The sequence below is a fragment of the Mauremys reevesii genome, linkage group 1, assembly GCF_016161935.1.
Source record: "Mauremys reevesii isolate NIE-2019 linkage group 1, ASM1616193v1, whole genome shotgun sequence".
NCBI lineage: Eukaryota > Metazoa > Chordata > Testudines > Geoemydidae > Mauremys > Mauremys reevesii.
The window spans coordinates 47,519,593-47,544,804 of record NC_052623.1 but is presented as its reverse complement, the minus strand read 5'-3'; the positions used below and the strand labels follow the sequence as shown (position 1 = coordinate 47,544,804).

Genomic DNA, 25,212 nt, shown 5'->3' with positions numbered 1-25,212 from the left:
CACACAGAAGGATAATGCTGTCCATATTTCTTATTTACAAATGTTCCCACACTATTTGTGTAGTATACCTTAACTGGCTCTTGCAGCCATCGAGGGACCACCATCATGAGGTACACGCTTTTGCTGTCTTCTTGGTCCCATTGTGGAACTCTATCAAATTTAGCAAATTGTAAAAATATTGATTCAATATGATTAATGCCTTGTTGCGGTATTTGGTTTAAGATGGCCATGTGGTCTAATATCCGTGGCCAATTCTGAAACTGTAATTGCAACAAACTTTGTTGTACTATTTCAATTATTCTACTGCCATAAGCTGTACAAGCAACTGCCAATGAAACATCATTATTTTGTATGCTGTTAATAAGAGATAGAATGGTAGAATTCAAGTGGCTAAATCCTTGAGCAATCAAATGCATATTATCAATAGTGATTGCATGCTGGTCTAGTAATAGACTGCTAATACCTCCCCCTGTCTTCACTGCTTTGCCTATTCCACTCACCAAAGGGTTTATTTTTAAGTTAAGATTTTCAATATCTGCAGAATTCCATGTGGACATGCCAAGGCTGGAACCTCCCAGTGCTGTTCCTAATAAGTCTCTTTTCTCCCTATCATGTTATGGGGCTTGTGGCTTGGTAGGGGTAAAACCCCCTTTAAAGCCCTGCCAAAATGCTGACTGCAGCCTGCTCTCTGGCCAGAAAGGTGTACCTACAGGTGTAGGTACTCAGCAGGGAGCCCAGCTGCAAGCCCTAACAAGAGCTGGCTCAGAGGAACATACTGAGCTAAGTAGTGACAGCTGGGCTGGAGCAGGAGAGGGCTATAAAAGCCCTGGGCAAACCTCAGTGAGGGGGCTTGCCTGGGAGGAGACAGGAGGGCAGCATCTCTGTCTCCTTGCCAACAAGGAAGCCTCAAGGGCCAGGAGACCCTGGGGAGGGTCTATGGGGCACTAACTGTTGGGGGATCTGGGAACTGCACAAGCACTGTAAATAAAGACCCTGGGGTAATCCAACAAAAAGAGGCGTGGAAGACTCTTTATAATACCAGCCTAAACACAGGGTGCAGGCCCAAAAGTAGGAGAGCCTGCATGGGACCCTGTGACCGGGCCATTTGAGTTCCCTTCCAAAATTGTAATTGCCTTTCTACTTCTGAATTGAACCACTCATTACAGTGTTTGGGGCACTTCCTTGGCATGGTCATACTGCCAAAATTAAGTGTCGGTGGCACATAAATCCATCCTACATTTTCTAACATATAGTCTGCAGTAGGGTGTAGGAAGATTCCTGAGCTAGGCCATGGCTGCATGGTGGGACATTCACTCCTTTGGGCAGGTCAGTGGGTGGATTCCTGGGAGAAGGTGATGTTGGGACTGTTGGAGCTGTTGTTGGACAGGCATCTTCACAGACCTGCACGTGGTAGATACGTTTACTGGTGCTTGGGGTTATAGACCAAGTCCCTGTATATGTTCTTGTATCTTTTACTTGAATGTTACAAATGCGAATAGACACACTCCACTTATTCTGCAAGTCAGCAAATTCCACCCTGCCAGTCTAATCTCCATATGTTGTTACATTTCCCTCTATGTAACTTATAACTGTGTCTGCTTCTTGAAACCAGTCCAAGTCTACTGTGTTGGTTTCAAGTTGATGTGTTTGGACAACACACCCTAGAGTCAGATCCTCTTCTCCCATTCCTGTGAGATATATCGCTCCAATATTCGCCTTGGTGCCACTAGAGCACGCTCCATCTCTGGAGTGGCTCGTTGCTTTGTCTTACTTTGTATGTGTACATTTTCATGTGATGAGCTGTGGTTAAGAGTGTTAATGGAACCTGGGTGAGGAAGTGCAGTGATAATGATAGCCTGATTACAATTAACAGTATTATCCACCTTACAACAGCATGCATATTCCCCCTGTCTCTCTTTACTCAGACTTAGTTCTTTTTCAATCCATCGTCAGGCATTCACGACCTCTGGGACAGGAACACGTTAGTCTCACTGCTGTTTCCAACAGGAGGAAGTCATATTCATAGGCCACAGCAGGGATCTATTACATCTGCATGCCTTCTGAGAACAAGAGTTACAGATAATATTCTTTTTATCACCTCTTGACTTGTTCATTACTTTAAACTATGGATAGTATTTCCAAAAGCCCCCTGTTGGTCACATCAGGATTTAGAATAAGTCAGTCCAGACCATATTATATATTTAATTTTCTTATGATCTGGGCAGATAGCAGGTTGTAGTGACTATTGTGATCCCTTTTGGATTAGGCTGTATTATACATTTCAGGCTATGGGTTTTCAAATATTTTCCTAGTGTGGCCCACATCTTGATAGAGAGACCATCTTGTGGGCATCTTCCCTCTTATTCACATCATGTAGCATCCCTTTGGCAGCTACAGAACTTACTTAATGGAAAAGTAATACTAAGGGGAAATATTTAATGTAGCCTAGGTATCTATAATATGATGTAACAGCAGAAAACAAGGGGATAAAGTCAGTAATGTTGAGTTCTCTGGATCCTTCAGTGAACTCAGAGGTATCTGCCTGGGGCCACCTGGCCCAGCAACTTGCCCTTTATCCTCCACATGGGGAACAATGTTAGCAACTAGGAGAAGCTTGCATGGGACAAGCTATGAAAACTCCAGGACTATCAGGGCTGCTTCCCTAAAGCAGTCAGTGTCAGCTACAGGCAGGAATGCAAGGGGAATTCAGGGCCTTCCAGCCTCTCTGCTCCTGGACCTAGAAAGACACTCAGAACAGTGGACTCAGCCGTCTTTTCCTCCATTCACATGGATACAGCAGCAGCAGCTGGAATGATCTTTTATTTCTCACTTGTGTTGCCACTGGTTATTAGTCACACTACATTTTGCCCCTTTGTATCACTACAGCTCTTCAACGGTCCAGTTTCTCTCACATTTCTGCACATTGTGCTTATTTCCCCTTTTCATTCTTCCTGCTAACTGTCCTTTCCCCCTTCTACTCATTTCCCCCATCAATTTTCTTCCCTCTGTCAGACTCCAAACAATCCCTTCCTCTCCCCACATCAACTTATTTGCCCCCCTCAAGAAACCCTAAGCATTTGGAACATAAATAAAACAAATATGCTTTTGAAGAAGAGGATATGGGAGTTCCAAGACATGTTTCTGTGGTCATCCTGGTCACTTTACCACTATGCTATATTCCTTCCCCCAGGCTTTGTCTATTTAGGCCCAGATCCTACAGACACATTAATAAAGTTAAGCATGTGTCTAAGTGCGTAGTCCCATTGACATCAATGGGACTATTCTCAGTAGTAAAGTTAAGTGCATATATAAGTGTTTGCAGGATCGAGGCCTTAGATCATAACAGGGCAGGGGCTGTCTTCCTATATGTTTGTACAGCACCTAGCACGTTGTGGTCTTTGGGCAGTGCCACAATCTACATAATAATAGGAGAGTCAGAATTGTGTGGTGATTAGTTAGCTTCACACAAGAAAGCAGTGGGACCTGCTTCTCTAGCTGACGTCTCCTTGATTTCCTCCATTACTGAAAATCTCTCTTTCCCTTCAGTTATTTACAAAATAATTGGAATATACCAGCATTTTTGAAGTACACCTCTACCCCGATATAAACCTGTCCTCGGGAGCCAAAAAATCTTAACGCGTTATAGGTGAAACCGCATTATATCGAAGCTGGAGTGCACAGCCCCCCGAGCACTGCTTTACCATGTTATATCCGAATTCGTGTTATATCGGGTCGCGTTATATAGGGGTAGAGGTATATTTACCAATTGTTTAGCAAAAGTAGTGTAAAACATTCCAAACTTCTGTTTTTTATAAACTTGTTTTGATTTTTCATGCATTGTTACCACGGCAGAAATGTGAGAGAGAATATTTTTTCTTCTGGAAGACAAGCATGTATAATGCATATATGTACACCACCTGATTTCATTCTCACTGAAGACAGTGGTATGGCTCCCATTGACTTCAGTTGCACAGGATCAGCCCTAAATTAGGATTTCTTTAACGTCATATGCCTGATCCTAAGTAAGTAAGTATTTGCTGGGAATAGATCATGATTTGATTTAGTTGTGCAAACATAGCTTAATACTGTGGAAAACTGAGAGCTACTTGAACTGTATTTTAAGTGAATGTGTATCTTTTGCTTTATTTTTCCTAATTACAGCGTAAAAAGGCAGTGGACCTCAACATCAAAATATTGGATTTATGTAATCAGTTTCTTATTGGAGCTCATCTGCCCAACAAGATTGACAAGCATATTTTACCAGAACACATTCGCTATAACTTTGCAGTTGAAGGCAATTACATACAAATCACTGGTCTGCAGGCAGACTGTTCTGATGATCTGGTATGTATTGTCTAAGTTTTCTATAGCACATCGTTTAATACAAAGGTGCATCTCAGTGATTTTGACACTAGATGACACAAGCGTGCCAACAGCTAAAAAACAGAAAATAGGAACTGAGGGTTAAGATTTTTAGTGCTCTCTGTGGATGCTTTTCTCAAAAGACTTCAGTTAGAGCAAAAGCATTAATAATACCTTTTCAGACTGTTTCACGTAAGGCTGTTAATATTTATCAGGGTAAACTAAGGAGAATAGCTGAACCCACGTTACCAAGACTATTTTTAAACGCTCAAAATCATACCCCCATTCTTCACTGAATTTCCCTGATAGCATCTTTCTAAATTTAAATTTCCACTTTAAAACCTGCCTGGAATGGCTCCCATTTTTCTGAGTGTGGGTCCAAATTTGAGTTTCAGGAAAGAAATTCTCACAACACTTTAGAATCTTCAGTTTATGTAGTCAAGTAATTGCTCAAAAGGCAGAAAATGGTTTTTAAACATGTTACTTTTATCCTTTCGGGATACAGATAAGTTCTATTCTTCAAGTTCTTTTTGTATTTTTCTAGTTCAGGTGTAGAATTCAGTATGTAACTTGTCAGTTTAATGAGAAAAATTCACATCCAAGTGTTTTAATAATGATGATTTCATGTAGTTGTTGTTCAGCAGCGTTGCCATCCAAATTGAAGTTTAGGGTTATTTTTTGCTTTTTCTCATATTAATTTTGCATTAGACACTTAAAAATGCGGAGGATAATATGGTAGGGTGGAACAGGGCTTGTTTAAACAGTGTCCTCTTCCATAAATAAAATCTACATATGGTAAAATATTGTTTTGTGTTCCACCAGTTGGTACATACACCTGATGTTGTTGGATGAGCTTGTCAAGGGTTGTAAGAAGAACACAATTATTAAGAGGGAAAGCGGGCAGGCTGTCCTTATCCCTTTTTCTAATGGGTAACAGGAGGATATCATTGCTGTTCTTTTTTAGATAGACTTTATATAAAGGATTGCTTAATCTGAAAGCATTGTGGCTGTGATACCTGGCCTTTCATTGGTTTGGGAGGAATTGAACTGTTTCGTTTGTGATTTATGCTATTATGAGACCATTTCTTTTCTTCTGGTGTTAGGTACGAGAAGCTGCTTATAAAATTTTTCTTTACCCAAATGCTGAGCAACTGCGCTGCTTAGAGGAACTGCTTACCAGCAGAAACCATCTGGCACAGTTAGTTGGCTATAACACCTTTGCCCACAGGGCTCTTCAGGGAACAATGGCTAGAACTCCAGGTAAAGTACATGTATGTTCAGAAATGATAAGATGTGACTTGTGTCAGGCATGAGGAAAAATGTAGGTAGTTTAACTTGTCAGCTGTTAATACAGTTGTTGCACTGGAGAGTCTTATTTTAGTTATATGTTGTCAACTGAAATATTTATATTTTTCAATAAGAGCGAATATTAATTTGAACAGTCACTGTAATCTACACAATTCACTACTCGATGTTCATGGCTTAGGTAACTAAAAGCCATGATTATCACATCTGATTTTGCCTTGATATACATGTACAGTTTCTGATTTCTGTGTCATCATTTCAGTAGATAAGTTTAAACCAGGCTTGCTCTAGGAAGGAAATATTGTTTGCTTCTTGATGTGAACTAATATATTTAAATGACATCATCATTTTGTTTAGTAATTTCCCTTCATTTCATATTTCCAGAGAAGGTAATGCAATTTCTTGAAACACTTTCTGACAGATTGTTTCAACGGTGAGTCTATTTTTCATTTACTTATTTAAAAAAATCCCATTTTAATTTCAAGAGCATAGGTCTTTTGATGCAAGACAAGACTCCGGTTACCAATAATTTGAGCATTTAGAAAATTCCTCTAAGGTTATTACTGAAATATTAATTTCTCTCAGATCTTGATTAAAATATTAACTTTCTTATATTAAATTAAAAGCATGATGTAAAGATTAACAAATATTTATATTGTCATACTGTCACATGTGGTGGGAAATGGAAGTAGGAAATAAGTCATTCTCCAGATTTTTTTGAGTGTAATCCACAGTTCTGGTGTGACTCCTACTGTAAAAGAAGATTACAGAGTGCATAAGAGTGAAAACAAAAATTCTAGGGAGCCCAGGTAGCCTCACAGGGATCCACTGATCAAGTACTAAAGCAGTGGGCTTCCCTTCCATATGCCCTACGTCCATTATCACCCCTGATTTTCCCCACACAAAGCTGATCATCCTACCCTACCCCCTATGGTTCCTCCAGTGCAAAAAGAATCATCATCATGCGGAGTGGAATGGTGGTTGAACACGAATATGGAGGTTGGGGGGGAAGATGGGGCAGCAGGATTGTTTGGGAGAGAAGGAGAGGGAAAAGTAGGACCTTGAGAGTACCTGGAGTGGGCGGAGCAGAGTGGATGAGCTGCCTGTGGTTCTTCAGATCACAGCCCAACTCTGACGCATCATAGGCAGTTGGTAGTAGTAGGGAATGCATTTGTACTGTACATTACTAGGGTGACCAGATGTCCTGATTTTATAGGGACAGTCCCAGTTTTTGGGTCTTTTTCTTCTATAGGCTTCTATTACCCCAAACCCCATCCAGATTTTTCATATTTGCTGTCTGGTCACCCTATATATTACAGACAATAAAGCATCAATTGCCATTATACTGTACTACACTGGCTAAAATACCCTTTAATTAAAACTTTAAGGGTGAAATTCTTTTTTACAGAACTCTAAAAGATTTTGAAATGATGGAAGGGATGAAGATGAAACTAAATCCCCAAAATTCAGTAAGTTATATTGTGCTATTTTCTTTTTATTTTATATACTATGATGTAGCCTGACATCAGATAAGGAAAATAATTTCAGTCTTTACAATTGTAATATGAGTTGCATGTTGATAGATACATGCTCTTTTAGTTTCAGATCGTTTTGGTTTTAAATAGCTGTTTCTAGTATTAAAACCAACCGTCAGCTATTGGTTTTAACAGAATGATGCATGTGATAACCAAAAACTAAGGTGGAAAATGTAGTGGTTGGTTTTGAGCATGTTAAACATGTTTTCAGTTTTTAAAATATGGCCGTTTATTTTTTCAGAAGTGTGCATTCTCAATTTTCCTAGTGTCGTGCCTGATCCTTCCACACTCAAACCTTGATTTTGCATGTGAATAGGTTTTCTTTACATGTCCGCTTTTGAAAATCTGACTCATAATCCATAGTTTAAGGTTTATGAATTTGGGAATCAGATGCTTTCCATTACATTTTAGAGTGCTGTGACTATAGAAGTGATAAACATACTGAGTTATGTAAAGAAAGTGAGATCTTTGTCTTTGATTCACTTGGTTTTCATTGCGGTAATTACAAGTTGAAATCTTATGTTTCAGAAATTGATGCCTTGGGATCATCCCTATTACAGTGGTGTCCTGCGTGCTGAGAGGTAAGTTCCTTAGATATGTGCTAGCAGTGTAAATGTGAGAGTGTTCATTCCAAGCCCTTGCAACAGGGGTAATGGAATCCATAAATATACACAGGATTTCTTTCTATAAGGCTGTGCTTTAATAAGATAAAAATCACGAGTATTAGTAGGGGCGGTTGATATTCTTCTCTGCAGCCGCAATGCCTATCAATGTTTGCGTCTATTCCCTTTTCTTTGATATTTGGCTTTACAGACAAAAAACCTCTTTGGGGATATGAGATAATGAAGTAACCAGTTTCAGAACAGATAGATTTCTTACTCAACTTAATATTGTTTATTACGTTTATTGTGTAATATTTCTTAGCTTAATGCAATAGTGTAAAATAATCATAATGGCCATTGAATGCAAAGTCTGCATTCACCTTTCTTTTGCATGAGGGAAACAGGTATAGTTGAAGTGATTTGCTCCAAGCCTCAGGAAAAGGGGTCAGAAATCTGGGCTTCTGATTATCAACTCTCTTCTCATTCTTCTATACCAGCTGCCTCTCAGTGTGAAAGCAATGTTTCACAATGCTCCAGTATTCACCTACCGGAAAGCTGAAATTATAATTGCACTATGGAGGCGATCAGAAATCTGTATATGCATATATTTCCAAGTGTCTAAATTCCCCATTTCAGATCTAAGCCAATCCCAAACACAGGATTTGTGGAAACACATGATGGCTTCCAATGGATAAGGGTTAATGATCTGTATTAACATAAGAACAACCATACTGGGTCAGACCAATGCTCCATCTAGCCCAGTATCCTGTCTTCCGACAGTGGCCAATGCCAGGTGCTTCAAAGGGACTGAACACAACAGGCAGTCATTGAGTGTTTCATCCACTCATGTCCACTCCCAGCTTTTGGGTGTCCCTAGCCTCTGACAACCCGAGTATGGGGTTGCATCGATGGACTTATCCTCCACGAATTTAGCTAATTCGTTTTTAAACCCCCATTATAGTTTTGTCCTTCACAACATCCCCTGGCAACGAGTTCCACAGGTTGAGTGTGCACCACACATCCAACTGAGTTACCTGCATGCTTTACCTAAGCCACTCAAGGGCAGACAGCCAATTTCCCAGCTCCCCCCGCCTTGCACCCCTGCTGGAGTATAAACCCAGAATTATAACGTCTGACACTGGACAGGGACCTGGGCAAAGTAAGCTCATTAATATAATTTGCTCTCCCCTCTATGTGGGAAAGAGATGCACAACAAGCTTGTGTTAACCAAGCTGAGATTTTCCCCAGACACTTAATTTAAAGGCACACTAGTTTAGATAAAATATAAAACAAGTTTATTAACTATAAAAAGATAGATTTTAAGTGATTACAAGTGATAGCAAACAGATCAAAGCAGATTATCTAGCAAATGAACAAAAGTACAAACTAAGTCTAACATACTAGAGGGATAGGATTTGAATTAGCAGTTTCTCACCCTGACTGACAATACAAGCAGTCCACCAAGTTTCCATACACAGGCTAGAAATCCCTGTAGCCTGGGCCCAGGATTTCCCCCAGTTCAGTCTTTGTTCCTCAGGTGTTTCCAGAGTTTTCTTGTATGGGGAGTGAGGCCCAGAGATGATGTCACTCCCCACCTGATATAGCTTTTCTATATGGCGGGTATCCTTTGTTTGAAGTTCAGTTTCCAGTCCAGCTTGTGGAAAAATACAGGTACCAAAATGGAGTTCAGTGTCATTTGGTCTGGTCACATGCCCTTGCATGTCTTGCTGCGTCATAGCAGCCATCATCCATAGGCTGTCTGGAGCGTTTCCAGGAAGGCTCACCAGGTGGGGGATAAGCTTCTCCTAATGGCCCATTACCTTGAATAGGCCCTTCACAACCAGCTGTCTAGACTGGAAGCATCTTGCCCAGCGGGTGTCACCCAGGTGTAACTACATCTGTAATGCAGATACATAATCAATATTAATAACTTCAAATACAAAAATGATACATGCATACAAATAGGATAATTATAACTTTTCCATAGACATCTCACAAGACATATCTTGTACAAAATGCATCATAATTATGTCATAATCGTTATCATACAACTATGAAGAATATGGGATGCAGTGTCACAGGCGACAGAGGATGGATAATTTGATGATTACCTGTTCTTTTCATTCCCTCTGAAGCACCTGGCATTGGCCACTGTTGGAAGACAGGATATGGGGCTACATGGACCTTTGGTCTGACCCAGTATGGCTGTTCTTATGTTGAACAGCACTGGTCCTAGTACTGATTTCTGGGGGACACCACTGTTTACCCCTCTCTGCATTTTTAAAAATTGACCATTTATTCCTACTCTGCTATTCATGAGAGGATCTTATCTCATGACTGCTTACTTTGCTTATGAGCCTTTGCTGAGGGATCTTGTTAAATACTTTCTGAAAGTCCAGGTACACTGTATCCACTGGCTCACCCTTGTCCAAGTCTGTTGACCCCCTCCAAGAATTCTCATAAATTTGTGAAGCATGGTTTTCCTCTACAAAAGCCATGTTGACGCTTCCCCAGCAAATCATGTTCGTCTATGTGTCTGACAATTCTGTTCTTCACTATAGTTTCAGTGAATTTGCCTGGTACTGAAGTTAGGCTTACTTGCCTGTAACTGCCAGGATCACCTCGGGAGCCCTTTTAAAAGATTGGTGTTACATTAGCTATCCTCCAGTCATCTAGTACAGAATCTGATTTAAATGATAGGTTAAATGTTCTTCGGAGTCAAGTATTTTTTGAAAATCATGTTTACCAATCTGAGACTGAACAGATAAAAATGTGGTGATGTTGGTCACAAATAGATTATCCTGCCCATTTTTGTATTGTGAGAAAAAGCATTGTTCCTGGTGAAGCACTGTAAAATAACTGGTGAGGTTATTGCATTTAGAGGACAGCCTGGTTATCATGGTGAAGGGAGTTCTGAAAATAGAACAGATCATGACATTGGGGGATGTACATCTGTTTTTTTGTTTTTGTTTTTAGTTTACTAAGTCCCTTATCTTGCATCTGGCTCTGTGAGAGTGAACCCCTGCACCCCTCTTGAACCCCATTGATTTCAGTGCAGGTCTGGGGCCTATGCATGCTTTACCCCTACCGCGTGGGACCAGGAATATTTTCACCAAAATGTTTCTAAAGTACATGCAGGAGAGTGAAGGAGAGGTATTTCTGGATTAGAACACTATCGCTGTTTTGCTCAATTGGTTGAATTTTACACAAAAGTAGGTGGCATTTTTCCACCTCATATAGTTTTCTAGTAAAAATACTGCACTCAGGGCCTGATCATATATCATTATAAGTACCTACACAGGGAACAAAAATCTGATAATGGTTTCTTCAATCTAGCATATGGTATAACAGGATCCAGTGGCGGGAAGTTGAAGGTAGACAAATTCAGACTGGAAATAAGGCTCAGATGTGTAACAGTAAATGTGTAATTAACCACTGGAACAATTTACCAAGGGTTGTGATGGATTCTCCATCACTGACAATTTTTAAATGAAGATTGGATGTGTTACTCAAAGATATGCTGTAGTTCAAATAGGTAATTCAGGGAAGTCCTAAAATGTGTTATACAGAAGATCATCAGATTAGATGATCACAGTCCTTCTGGTTTTACCTGTGAATCTATGAATCCTCCACTGCCCTGCTCCTTCTGTAGTAACTTTCACTTATGCAAGCTAGGTTTAAAATTCTGCCAGATCACTGTATAAAGGGGAATGACTAGACAAAGTACCTGGCAATGGGGATTCAGGCCCAAAGAGTGAAATTCATTCCCTCATCACAGAATATTAGTGATTAGACTTTTGCATGGAACTAAGTGTGACATTGTACCCCAAAATGCCTTATAGAAATATGCTTATAAGTGTAAATATGGTTATGTTCTTCTGTATGTATTCATCCTATTTGTATGAATGTATCCTTCTTGTATCTGAAACTAGAAATATGAAATATAACTCTGAGGTCCTATTGTAATTATGCAAAGTGTGGGCCATTAATGGGGGTTTGGAATCTTGATGGCTCCCATTAACCAGGATAATTGACTGTAGATGGTTCTGTTTACTTGTAAGTCTTTCTGTATACTTGTGTGCTGGCAAGTGGGTAATGAAATCTTACAGTGACATGTGATCATGTCACCTGAACTGGAATCCATCTTTAACCTGGTGCTTTTCCATTTAGAAGGAGGGGTGGGGACCCAGAGAGAGACAAAGGATTCCCGCCTTGTGCCAAAGCTATCTAAGGGGGTGGAACTGAACAAAGGGGCTGCAGTCATGAGACATCCCCTAGCTAACACCTGAGCTAGAACAAGGACTGTACCAGGGGAAAGGACTGGGCCCAGACTAGAAGGAGGCTAGTCTGTTAAAGAAGCATATTGGAACATCTCTGAGGGTGAGATTTATCTGCATTGTTTCCTGCTGTATTAGGCTTAGACTTGCGTGTTTTATTTTATTTTGCTTGGTAATTTACTTTGTTCTGTCTGTTATTACTTGGAACCATTTAAATCCTACTTTTTGTATTCAATAAAATCATTTTTTACTTATTAATTAACCCAGGGCAAGTATTAATACCTGGGGGGGACAGCTGTGCATATCTCTCCATTAGTGTTATAGAAGGCAAACAATTTATGAGTTTACCCTGGATAAAACTTATACAGGGTAAAATGGATTTATTTGGGGTTTGGACCCCACTGGGAGCTGGGTATCTGAGTGTTGGAGACAGGAGCACTTCTTAAGCTGTTTTCAGTTAAGCCTGCAGCTTGTGGGGGATGTGGTTAATACCTAAATCTGTGTTTGCAGCAGGCAAGTGTGTCTGGCTCAAACAAGACAGGGTTCTGAAGACCCAAGCTGGCAGGGAAAATGGGCTCAGAGGTAGTCCCAGCACATCCGGTGACAATCACAAGGGGGTTTCTGTGACCCAACCTGTCACATTAAAGTATTTGCACCAAAACCTCACAGGCTATAAGAACCAGCACTGCCCTCTTACATGACCCTTCTGAATGTCTTCTCTTTGCTCGATAGTGTGCCTTACCTCTGCCCCAACTTTTTGGAGGCCCCTCTGCAAGACTATGTTGTCTCCAGTTCACTTCAGTAATTTTCTTCGCAGGCCTGGCTGCACAGAACCCTCAGGCATCAGTTACGTAGAGGTAGCCAGCCCATCAGAGTTTCACAGTGTGTCTGAGCTTTAACCATTTTGTGGCTATTTGTTATGATTGTTCATTTCTGATTCAGTCATCAATTATTACCTATCATGAAACTATCTTTGCTATCATCTCTCCTTTCACTCAGGGTTCTGCACAAGTTCCTCAGTACTTTTTGATAAAAATATTTTATCCTTTCTGATGATTTGAAGCATTCTATAATTTGTGCACCCTGTAATATTTTTGGATGTTGCAATAGAAAATATTTCCATTTCAGTCTGTGTTTCACGTTGGTTGCATAGTTGTTCCTCTTTCAGTTTTTACTGTGCCTTGTCTTCCAGGTTACACCCCCAGTTTATTCTTCCAGGTTCTTTATTTAATAAGAGACTGCATTAGCTTTGCAGATCTTGCTGTAGTGAGGTAGTCATTCTAGTCTGATAGTACTCTGGCTTGCTGTTTGTTTCATTTTTTGTTCTTTCCAGTGACGCATTAATATTTTAGATGTTGGTCTAGTCTTGAGTGTTCATTGGAAGGTCCACACTTGGATGAATTTAATCTCAAATGACTATTTTTGCTTTTCTGAATAAAATATGTTTTGGTTAAAGATGATTACATGTAATCATCTTTAACCAAAACATATTTTATATATATATTGTGTGTATGTATGTATATATTGTGATAGCCCCTGGGGGCCCCAGTCAGCATTCAGGTCTCCATTGTCTGTTATGTCTGCGTAGCTGCACAGCAAAGACAGTCCGTGCCCCAAAGTGCTTACGAGCTAAATATAAGATGACAACACAGGTTTTTAATTGTTTAGTAAGCAATTTTCCCATTTGTTGGAGTAGACATGTATTGCTTAACAGCGCGCAAAGGGAAGAAAAAGCACAAAAATCCCTTTTAAAATAAGTAAATGAAAAAACTGTTTCCTATTACATTGTTTTAACTTTTGTTACAGTGTGCAATATATTTTCTTTAACTGTTGCTCATGTGATTGAGATTTGTAGTCTTGAATAATATTTTGTATCGTTAACATAGTTGTTTAGAAAGAGAAGCCAGCCATGGCCCTAACATGTCTGGAATGGTTAGAAGTCAACTGTGCTGATTCTATTCTATATATTCTTAGGCTTTGACAAACAATTTTTGTGTGGCAATAAGGGAAACCAAAACATACAAGTCATATACAGTTGTGAGGGAAGGAGAAAGCACTGTCAGTGGAAAAAATTCTATCCTGAGATCCCAAAAAGCGATGGGGTCCCAAGCACAAAATTGATTAATTTTTTAGAACCTATTGTGCTATCTTTACTAATGTTGATTAGTACCTTGCTCTTAAACTAGTCCTTTAGGAACTGTTGGAACTAATGATGGAGTGCAGCACTGTTCTTCTTGAGGGTGACACAATCTGATCCTTAATTAACTTATTCCTCAATCATCGTGAGTTTTACTTAAATATACTAATACTACTTGAATCCATCACTTCAACTAGAATTGCATTCCCTTTAGTCACCATGCTGTCTGTAAAATGACACCTCCTTAAATTCCTTTTAATATATATGTTTTCTTTTAACTTCATGTAGTACTAGGGACATTTGTCTAGATAAATTCAAATGGAACCCCATCCTTAATTTTAAGATGCTTGATAATTAAAATTGGGTGCCTTCATCCCTCTCCTCTGCAGAATATCATACATCCTGATCAGTTTGAGCCAGTACATTAATAATAAAATGGAATACAATTTATATTGTATCAGTTTGTCCTTGTTTTCAGTCATTGTTTTTGCTATTGTTAATTGTCAATAAAGTGAACATAGGTGCTATATTGTAGACTGAACATCAGGAGGAGCTCCAGACTCACATGCAGAACAAACTCTTCTCATTCCCAGTTCATCTGTCCACAATCAAGTTGTTTTTCTCAGCTTTCATTGAGTCTTTTCCCTGGAAACTTGATCCCACTTCAAAAGCATAGGTCTCCTACCAGGCAGGAACAGGATAGTTTGCTTAATATATTTTTAAGAAAATTCATTTTAAAAATATTGTCTTCAGCTTTAAAAAAACATTTGTCAGTTGAATGTTTTTGTACCCAGAGCTTAAATGGCAAAGATGGTAGAATGAGTATCCGGGTATATTTAAGACATTGGAGGCAGAAGTCTGAAATGTGTATTATCAGTGTCTTATAAGAAGATAGAATAATTAGGAGAACCTCAAGAATTTTGGCAACATAGAGGTGATAAAACAGTGAATGCTAGAACATGCTTCACCTCAGACAAGTAAGAAGTTGTCTAATGTGTATCTTATAAAATAGAATATTATGACTAAGTTTTAGTGCAGAAAAATACCATAATGTTAAGTAAATGATGACAGTATATCTCAGCCAGTGCTAATAATAGTAGATGTACTCCCTAAGGGGCTGATCCTGCAAAGACTTATGCACATGAATAGTCTCACTGAGTTCTCCTAGGTAATATCGGTAGGTCATGCCTGGGAGAAAGGCTGAATGTTGACATAATTGTTGCTTGCCCTGTTTTGCCAGCAAAAGTTACTTACCAGTCTGGGCTGGTTTTTTTGGAGGGGTGCGGGTGGGGACTCTGACTCATTTTTTTGAGGTTGTGATAAATTAAGTTTGTGTCTAAATGTGGACCCTGACAAACTTGTATTTCTGTGCCCTCTAAGGTGGCCACTATCTGTGGGACTTTAGGGATAAACCAAGTGGAATTAGGGATGAATATATTAACTGTGAAGGAAGCCTGTTTCCCACTATGGAGAAAGTAGAAGCTAACCAAGTAACTGGAGAAATTTTGTATCCCAGGGAAACTAGCTATATAGAAGTTACTAAAATAACTTGGCCCTTCCTCTAGCCTTCTTGTGAGCTCTGAAGTCAGGCTTTTTGCTTCACTAAGAGAAAAAAGGATTTCCCACTTTTCCACAGTGGAAGGGAAAATACCAAGATGCCCGGATATAACTGTGAATAAATCTTTGACTTTTCAGGGAGAGCTAGTAACTGTCAAAGGCTCTCCCTTGATTCAGGGAATTACTTCCTGGCATGCTGAGCCTCGGTGTAGAGGAAGCTTCTGGCTCTTGATGAAGCAAGAGAGCGAGAACTGCTCAAGGAGCACTTCAAGATGTTTCTCCTTTTTTTACCATTTCTGGTTTGGGTAGCCTGGGGAGAGTGCTCCCATGCTGAAGAGAATCAGCCGTTTTAGAGGGATTGCTTTTAAATATACCCTAAAGAACATATTGACCCCCACCCCAGGTGAAGGAAAATGTGGTAAAACTCTCACTTCTGTTTAGCTAGAAACCTAAAATTCAAGAGTAACATAAGGTTTAAAAAGAAACAGGAAGTCACAGTTCTGCAAGGTTACCACCTCACAGAGACAGAACGTTCCATAACTGTTTAGGCATTTGTACTGCATCCATCACTGCTGAGATCTGAGTAGACCGTGTTCAAGAATATGACTGAAATCTCATTATCTGCCTCTGTGCATTGAAGTAAAGCACCCAGCTTGTCAGTATCTAGATTAGTGGATGTGGCATGTTAGAGAAAATCCTGACAGTTAATTTATTAAAAAAAAAAAAAAAAGTACTGTGTATTTTCCAGGCAGGATCAGGAGTTTCCAGTAAACATGCATATTGTGACTTTATCTAGCTAAGTGAAGGGATAAGAAAATATATTCAGGCTTGTTATTCAGTTGCTTACTGTATGATGTGCTGTTAGTTGGTTGTATAAATGTTTTGAAGTACAGTGGAGTCGCATTATACGCGCATTTAACTTACGCAAATTCAACTATACGCATGCAATGAGCATATGCCCAGGAGTGAGCATGAGATGGGAGATGTGAATCTGCTGTTCGCTCAGTCGGTCTCAGTTCCTGTGTGCCTCTCATAGTGTGAGCATCTCGCCATGCTGAGTGTGATTCTAGTGTTTAAAAATACGTATTTTTCACACAACATGGCCCCTAAATACAAGCCAACTACTTCATCTGGTGCTTAACCAAAGAAACAGTGATCTATTCCAATGCTGGAGGAAAAACTGGCTGCATTGGACTTATTGAGAGACGGTATGTCGGTCTCCAACGTGGCGCGTAAATATGGCTGCAACGAATCTAGTATCCGTGCCATCAAGATTCGAGAGAGAGAAATTTGTCAAGCTGTGGCATCAAGGACTCCAATAACTGCTAAGGTGACGAGCCAGGTGCATGATAAGCCTTTAGTGAAGACTGAAAAGGCATGACACTTATGGCTGGAAGACATGAAGCATAAATGTGTGCCTATCAATTGCAACACGTTGCGAGAAAAGACTCTTAGGCTCTACGCGCTGTTCAAACCTCCCGCCGAAGAGGGACGGCCTTCCGATGAGAAGGAATTCAAAGCCAGCCAAGGTTGGCTTAACAGGTTTAGGAACCGCTTCAACCTCAAAAACATGCAGACTACTGGTGAAGCTGTATCTGCTGATGAAGAGGCAGCAGAAGCCTATCCCGAACAATTAAAAAAAATCATAGAAGAAAAGGCCTATCTTCTGGAACAAGTTTTTAATGCTGACGAGACTAGGCTCTTCTGGAAAAAAATGCCCAACCACACTTACATTTCAAAATCAGAGAGACAAGCCCCTGGCTTCAAAGCAGCTAAAGACTGTGTGACTGTGTTGTTTTGTGGCAATGGGGCTGGGCATTTAATAAAGCCGGGCTTGCTCTATAGGGCTGCAAATCCCCGTGCACTAAAAGGCAAGAACAGAAATCTCCTGCCTGCGTTCTGGCAATCAAATAAAAAGGCTTGGGTGACGGCAGTATTGTTTCTGGATTGGTTCCACAAATGTTTCATTCCATAGGTCAAGCGGTACCTCGAAGAGAAAGGACTTGACTTTAAAGTGTTGCTGATTGTAGACAATGCTCCTGGCCATCCTGAGGCACTCCGGTTTGCATATAACGATGTTGAAGTCATCTTTCTCCCCCGCAATACCACCTCCATCCTCCAAACTCTCGACCAAGGCTTGATTCGCTGTTTCAAGGCCACGTACACGAGGCTTACATTCTCACGGATATGTAGCGCTATGGATGCTGATCCCAATCTTAATGTGATGGAGTGTTGGAAGTCCTTCAACATTGCCGATTGCATCACTTATATTAAACAGGCAATGGATGCAATCAAGCCTGAAACAGTCAATGCATGTTGGCGAAACCTTTGGAAAGAATGTGTGAATGATTCTAAGGGTTTCCCGACATTGACAAAGAAGTGAAACGCATTGTTCAGGTGGCCAGGCAAGTGGGTGGTGATGGCTTCGTCGACATCCTTGAGGAAGAAATTGAAGAATTAATTGAGAGCCTTAGAGAAACATTGACTAATGAAGAGTTAGAGGAAGTGATAAAATCATCTACAGGAGACGAAGATGATGACGATGAACAGGAAGAGCCAGCAAGTTGGAATCTTCATAAATTTGCTCAAGTGTTCCAAGCAGCGAAACACTTGAATGATTTAATTTCTGAATACAATCACTCTATGGAATGAAGCCTCAAAATCACACGTCGTATTACAGATGATTTGAGACCGCATCAAGAAATGTTTGAGCAGCTCAACAGACAACAGCAACAGTTGCCTATCACCATGTTATTCAAGAAAAAACAACCAGCAGCAGATGAGCCTGACCCATGGTCTCCTGGATCGACATCAAGCCCTGACGACCCCCCAATAGTGCCATCATCGTCGTAGACTAGCAAGAATATCCAGGATGAATGGTGAGTTTACTGTTTTCCTTTTTTATTCTTTCATTCTTCTGTCTCTCTCTTTCTCTCTCTTTTATATAATTAAAAATACAGTACTGTAAAATTATATTTTGCATATATACTCTTTATTGTATACTGTACATTACTGTATACATTATACATTTATACATATTACTGTACACAACCATATATACTGTACTTTATGGGCGATTTAAAGGATTTTCAGGGGTAATTTTGACTATACGTGATTTTCACCTTATGCGCTATCTTTAGAACCTAACCCCCACGTAAGATGCAACTCCACTGTATATCAGTAATGTGACCTGACTTACAAATATTTTGTTAGCTATAATTTGGTTTCAGTTACTGCTGAGTATCTCCTTTGTCTGATACCTTGTATTCATAAGAGCTAAAGAATTAAGGTAATATCAGCAAAGCATAGTATATGTTACATACCACGTTAACCAGATTTATAAAAAACTGTAAATTTGCCTTTTGGCAATCAAGTGATAACTTACATGGTAAATGGGTCAAAAAGCAGAGCCACAGCAAACATCAGAATGATCTCTTTATACTGATCTGTTTTTAAAGTTGTCTTTCATCAATTCTGAACAATCTTACATTGTAAGTGAATTAGTTTGGTTATAAGGGCTCAATTATCTGAATTAACAAAATACCCTGAAGGTACAATTAACGGAAAAATGAAAGGGAACATAAAATAGTTGACAACTTGTGGGGAAGCACACTGTGTAAAAAAACCCAACCAACCTCCCCAAAATCACCAACTCTATGAATTCTCTCCCTTCAGGTAAAGGTTTAAATGTCAGAGTTTAATGACAGATAATGATCATTGGAAGGGGCTTTTCCTTGTTTTCATCTCTCTTCTAGTTAACCCCATGGGCTCCTCTCCCTTTTATCTTGTACTTAAGTTGTTTCCAACTTTCTTTTAATGTTTGGGAGCAAAAATCAGCCCTAGATTTTTGTCATATTAAAGCTAGTAACATTATATTTCTGTATTTTATTGATTATAATGGGGGAAAAAGAGCCTTGTGAAAAATGAGAAAATGTCCAGATCTTTCAGATGTTACAGTTAATACCTGCCAATAACAAGCCTTCCCAAGCAGCTAATTTGTAATTTACAGGTCTTAATGTTTAGTCCTTAGTGATATTTGAGTAAATATCATCATTCTTTAATGTCCAAGTTTATCAAAAGCATTTTGAATGGAGTAGATGAAAGTCATGGTGCACAAAACAGTCTTAGTTTCTTTCCAAATGAACAGGTTAAATGAAAGCCGTTTTAGAAGCTTGCATTTTATTTAGACTCAGTGAAGTCATACAAGCTTAGAAATAATTATTTATAATGAAACACTCCATCCTTGTTCTTTATAGCAACACTGCCTTTTTGTTTGATGTATACTGTTCTTGAAGTATAACCCCACCCCATTGTGTCAGTTCATTTTCTTAAATTAGTTAAATGCATGAGATTTTAAAAATAGTGCTGAGCCACATACTTTAAGATGTCTAGATTTCTCCTATAGTTCATCTTTTAATATAAACAGGATTTCACATCAAAGAAGCTGTTGTATTTGGTATTTCTGCTTTCTTTGGAAGTGTATTGTGACTTCTTGTTGAAAATCTCTGCACACATCTTCTGCCATTAAGTGCATTATTAAAATAGTTCAGGTTTTTTGGCATGGATTTTGATACAACATGCAAATTCCTTGACTTTAGAAAACAATCAGGGGGGGGCAGAGTTTGGGGAATTTGCTAAAAGATGGGTAATGAAAGCAAGGAAACTAAGTTCATTATTTACTCTATTGCATCACTGTATTACAGGATTTCAGAAGTGTATCCTGTTGTATGTACCGTACATGCTTCTATTCCTACAGGCCCAACAGGATAATTTAAGGGGCATCATTACCTTAAAATCATACTGGTGTCTGAATTTGTTTTACCTAAGGTAACTAATTGAAAGGTTAAAGGAGATGAAAAAGCATTGTTGATTTACTTCATGTATTTGACAGCACTTTGTGCATAGTCATGTTCACGGTTTCTCCCATGTAGGTAGGTAGTTAGTTTTACCCTAGGTTTGTTGGGTTTTTACACAGCAACAAGTAAGACAAACATCTTACAATCACATTTTTCCCTATATTTTAACACCACAAACATTACCAGAGGCACTTGAAGGCAAAGTTACTATTTGAAACTATTTTTTAATTATTTTTTTAAAATTGACTAAATTTCCAGTTAGCAGTGGCCCTTTACAGATGGAGAAACCCAGCCTTACCTTATACTTAAGGCCCTTAGCCTTCATTTTTTACTGATTTTTTTTAACTGAAAATTCCCAGATTTTACAAAAACTGTGGTACTTTTTTTTTTTAAAGAATTTTTTTCACTCAAATTTTGGACCATTAAAGTACATGAAAATACTGATTACATTAAGGATATCCAATACATTACATTAGATAGATGTGTTTACATTAATAATTAATATAAGTGTAAATGAAAGATTGTTAAAGTAAAGGCAGTGTAGTGGAAGAAGTGTGTGTGTGTGTGTGTGTGTGTGTACATACTGTTAATATACAGTTCTTAAAACCATAGAAATGTAGGGCTGGAAGGGACCTTGAGAGGTCATCTAGTTCAGCTCATGCTGAGGGAGGACCAAATAAACTTAGACCATCCATGAAATAAACCATAGCATTAAACTGCTTTTACTTTTAGTACTCTTACTTTTCTCTGTTACTTTTCTTCCTATCCCCCAATATTAACCCTGATATTTACCTGGAAAACTGTTAAGCTAGTTTTTGGCACTCCAGTTTTTTAATTTTTGTAATAAACACTGAAAAATTCCTGTGAAATGTTAAACAAAGAATAAACCAAAACCAATTCTAATACATTCTCAGGCAGCATTTATCTTACTTTGCCTTCCTGGAAATATTTTTGTTGGTTTTGTGTACAATGAAATAAATATTTACCAATTTAAAAATGCAATCCTTCCAAGCTTAATTATAAATGCCTTTATAGGCAGATTCAGTTGCTGACAATGCCTCAGAATGAGACCAGCATACCATGATAAGAATTTTAACTGTCTAACAGGTCTAGCAGATTGCATATGGGGGGACAGATAAGCAAATGGTAACATCAGGAGAAACTGTGCATGCCTTAGACACAATCTCCCCAATATATGTCCCCTACTCAGGGCTCGTGTTTAAATAGACACAACTTGGCATTTGTGTTTCCACAGCATGATGAAGACCTGATCCTGATTAAATATTAACAATGGAGAAGTTGTGTGACTAGGCCAAGATCACATAACAAATCTGAGGCATTGTCAGAACTGAATCTTCCTATAAAGGCATTTATAATTAGGCTTGGACGGTATCCTTCCCAGTGAATGGCTGTACCTGTGCTCCGCATAATACAGTGAGTGAAGAGAGGAGCTGTTGTAAAGAGGCTGTAGGCTTTTGGCGTGTCTATCTAGTTCTGCATGATTGCTGAAGATCTATAGTTAGAGATAATCCTTGTCCCAGGAGCTTACAATCTAATTAGACAAACAAAGATATAAACAAAATGTGAAAGGTACATGTCTTGTTAGCCAACCTCCTTTTAAAAAAAAAAAAAAAAAAAAAAAAGTACAGTCCACTTGCACCCCTCTTCCTCTACATTGTCCGCAGGCCCAGCCAGCTTATTGACTTCTGTTGACCCAATCTGTCTCCTTTCCATTCTGTCTGCCTCACTACAACACTATCTGCTCGCCTCCCAAATCAGATGATGCTTATGTAACTCAGAGTATGTAAAGGCAAGCTGTGTGGTTCCAGCTGCTCTCCTCCCCTCCCCTCCATCTCAGCATGGGGGTAGTCATGGAGGCAGCTTTTGCCTCAGGGTCCCCTAAGCTGGGGGCAATGGGTCAACATATACTCTCCTCCTCTACAATCCATGCACTCCAGTAGTTCTTCCCTCCCCACCACTAAAAATAGAGAGAGGAAAATTGCCTACATCTTCTGGAACACAGAGATTTATACCCACTTTTGTGCAGCACTTTGGGCTTCTTTGCTAAAAGGTATTATATGAATGTAAAATATTATGATTTGCTTGTGCCTTTTTCAAGCAAACATATTTTAAAACATCATGCTAATATAACATTTCCATTGGGTTTCAGTTGAAATAATGTGCCTGGCAATAAATCCACATGTTCTTATCATCAGGTCTTGCATCATCCCTTTAGAAAGTACGGTGTGATTCTGATATACCACAAATATTGACTTTATTTTTTATATTTAGAAGGTTTGCTACAGAAATATATTTATAATGTAACTCTGACTGTATTGTTCCTCCATGTACTTCCAGTACTTTCATTTGAATCAAATACAAAAAATCATAATGTTTGTATCTAAGATTCAGACTCTTTCCAAATTTGTCCTATTTGAACATTCTTCACGCTGTTCTTTCAAAATGGGCACCAATTGAACTGAAATATTATCAGACCGAAAAACAGAACAGCCTTGTCTCTTATTCCATTCTTAATTTCTTTCGGAATACATTATTATAATATCCATAATTATAAGAATTGTATACTTCCTGAAAAATCCTTACTTTACATTGTTGTCTTCAGCTTTCTCTTGACGGGTGATAAATCATGTGCTACAGGCATGAGTATAATACAAAAGAGAAATTCAGCTCTTAAAAATTTGATCTTCTAATAGCTATGTAGACTGACAAAATAAGATATCAAAACAATGTGTATAAAGACAGGAAGCTTTCACAGTAATTACTAAGTCTTTCCACATATTTCTTAAAAGAACCATTAAAACACAATTTGCTGTTTATGCTCAGGTCAGTACTGGGATCAACTCCAGAGAGAGTGGTGTAGTAAGACTAACATGCTTTGGCAGAGGTTTTTGAGAAGTTTGCACAGTATCCAGGGGCGGCTCTAGGCACCAGCAAAGCAAGCACCTGCTTGGGGCAGCCCATTTGCAGGGGCGGCAGAACCAACAGGGGGCTCTCGGACCTGTAGTTCCTTGGTTAGCTCCCTGCCTATAGAGCCAGCACTGGAGCAGGGAAAGAACTACATTTCCCAGCATTCCCTTGGCCACTACCAACTGGAAAGGAAGCGGGGGGACCTCATGCTGCAGCGTGTGCTGTGAGTGGAGAGTTGCACTGTGAAGGGTAGGGATATCATATTTTAACATTCAAAAAACAGGACACTCCACGGAGAGGGAAGCCCCACCCTGCCAGTGCCACCATCCACTCCCTCCGTCTGCCCCCCCCGAAACCCCAACCCATCCAACCCCCCACACACTCCCTGTCCCCTGATCACCCCCTCCCGGGACCCCTGCCCCTAACTGCCCCCCAGGACCCCACCCCCTATCTAAGCGCCGCTGCTCCTTGTCCCCTGATTGCCCCCTCCCGGGACCTCTGCCCCTAACTAAGCCTCCCTTCTCCTTGTCCCCAACTGCCCCCCTCCTGAACCCCCCCCCCCCAAATTATGCCTTTTAGGCTGGAAGCATATGTTTTGCTCTTTGGAGACTTATCAATGATAAAGGAGGAAAGTGTGTCTCTCTTTTTTTTTTTTTGCTGGGTCACACCCCAGAGTGCAGCTGCTTAAATAAGTGGGGTGAGTTTAAATGGTGCTGCCTGTATTGGGGGAAGTAATGACCAGTACAATACCCTTTCAGAGTTCTTGGGGTTTTTTTCTGTGTTCTGTTATAGTTTAAAATCAGACTGATACACATGCAAGAAGCCAGAAATAAAACCAGGGTGGAGTGTGCAAATATGTGAAGTCTTGAAACTAAACATCTCCACTGGCTTCAACAAATGTTGCCATGGTGGTAGCAAAATACTGCTGGAGTGCATTATAGGGATAATATAAAAGATGGTGGGGAAAACAACAAACCCACATTGAAATGCTTAAAAGAACGGGTGTAGTGGCTTAGAGCGCTAATCCTGTCCTGCTGTGCACCACAGCCTACTGAAGTTGGGTAGTGAATTGTAACTGCAGTTATAAGCAACATGACTCCAAAAGACGGTGTCAAAGTATGTTTAGTTCTAAGGCACTGTCTTTTGTGTATGTTGGGGGTGAGGAGGAAGGAGGGGTGAGCAGTTTGGATGAAGAGTAACTGACTCTTTCACAGCTTAGCTATAGTTAAGCCTTTTGATCAGAGGCTTTAAAATAGCAGGGTTCGAAATGTTTGGTGTTCAGCTGTTGTAGTCTGCCTGATGCAAATTTAGACTTCAGTGACTACTGATTGGTCAGGGAGAAATAAAAAAAATGACATGAAAGAGGAAAAGGATATAAGATGGAAGGAGCAATGATCTTCTAAAGTAAAAGCCACACTAAGAGTGCAGTCATTCAGTACTCTGGAGCCCTGGAAGAAATGGCAGATGTAAGGGCAGCTTGTTGGCAATTTGTATGCAAATCCAGGAAGCAGGGATGTTTTTGTTGTTAAGGGCCACGCAAGAATCAGGCACTAGGCATTCTATTCTCAGTTTTACCACAAGCAGGTCACTTAAGCCCTAACTTTCTAAAGTGTTCACTAATTTTGGATACGTCAATTTTTGGTGCCCAGTTTG

The 25,212-nt window shown here is 39.6% G+C and overlaps 1 protein-coding gene across 4 annotated transcripts in view; it reads left to right on the top strand.

The window, feature by feature from the left end:
• LOC120387781 (mitochondrial intermediate peptidase) overlaps positions 1–25,212 on the top strand; it is a 114,479-nt gene that overhangs the window by 19,065 nt on the left and 70,202 nt on the right. For all 4 annotated transcript variants that reach the window (XM_039508933.1, XM_039508936.1, XM_039508942.1 and 1 more), the window contains exons 6-10: positions 4,162–4,344; positions 5,466–5,622; positions 6,052–6,100; positions 7,076–7,136; positions 7,731–7,783. In XM_039508933.1, the coding sequence (XP_039364867.1) occupies positions 4,162–4,344; positions 5,466–5,622; positions 6,052–6,100; positions 7,076–7,136; positions 7,731–7,783 (503 nt within the window). The remainder of the gene's footprint in view (positions 1–4,161; positions 4,345–5,465; positions 5,623–6,051; positions 6,101–7,075; positions 7,137–7,730; positions 7,784–25,212) is intronic.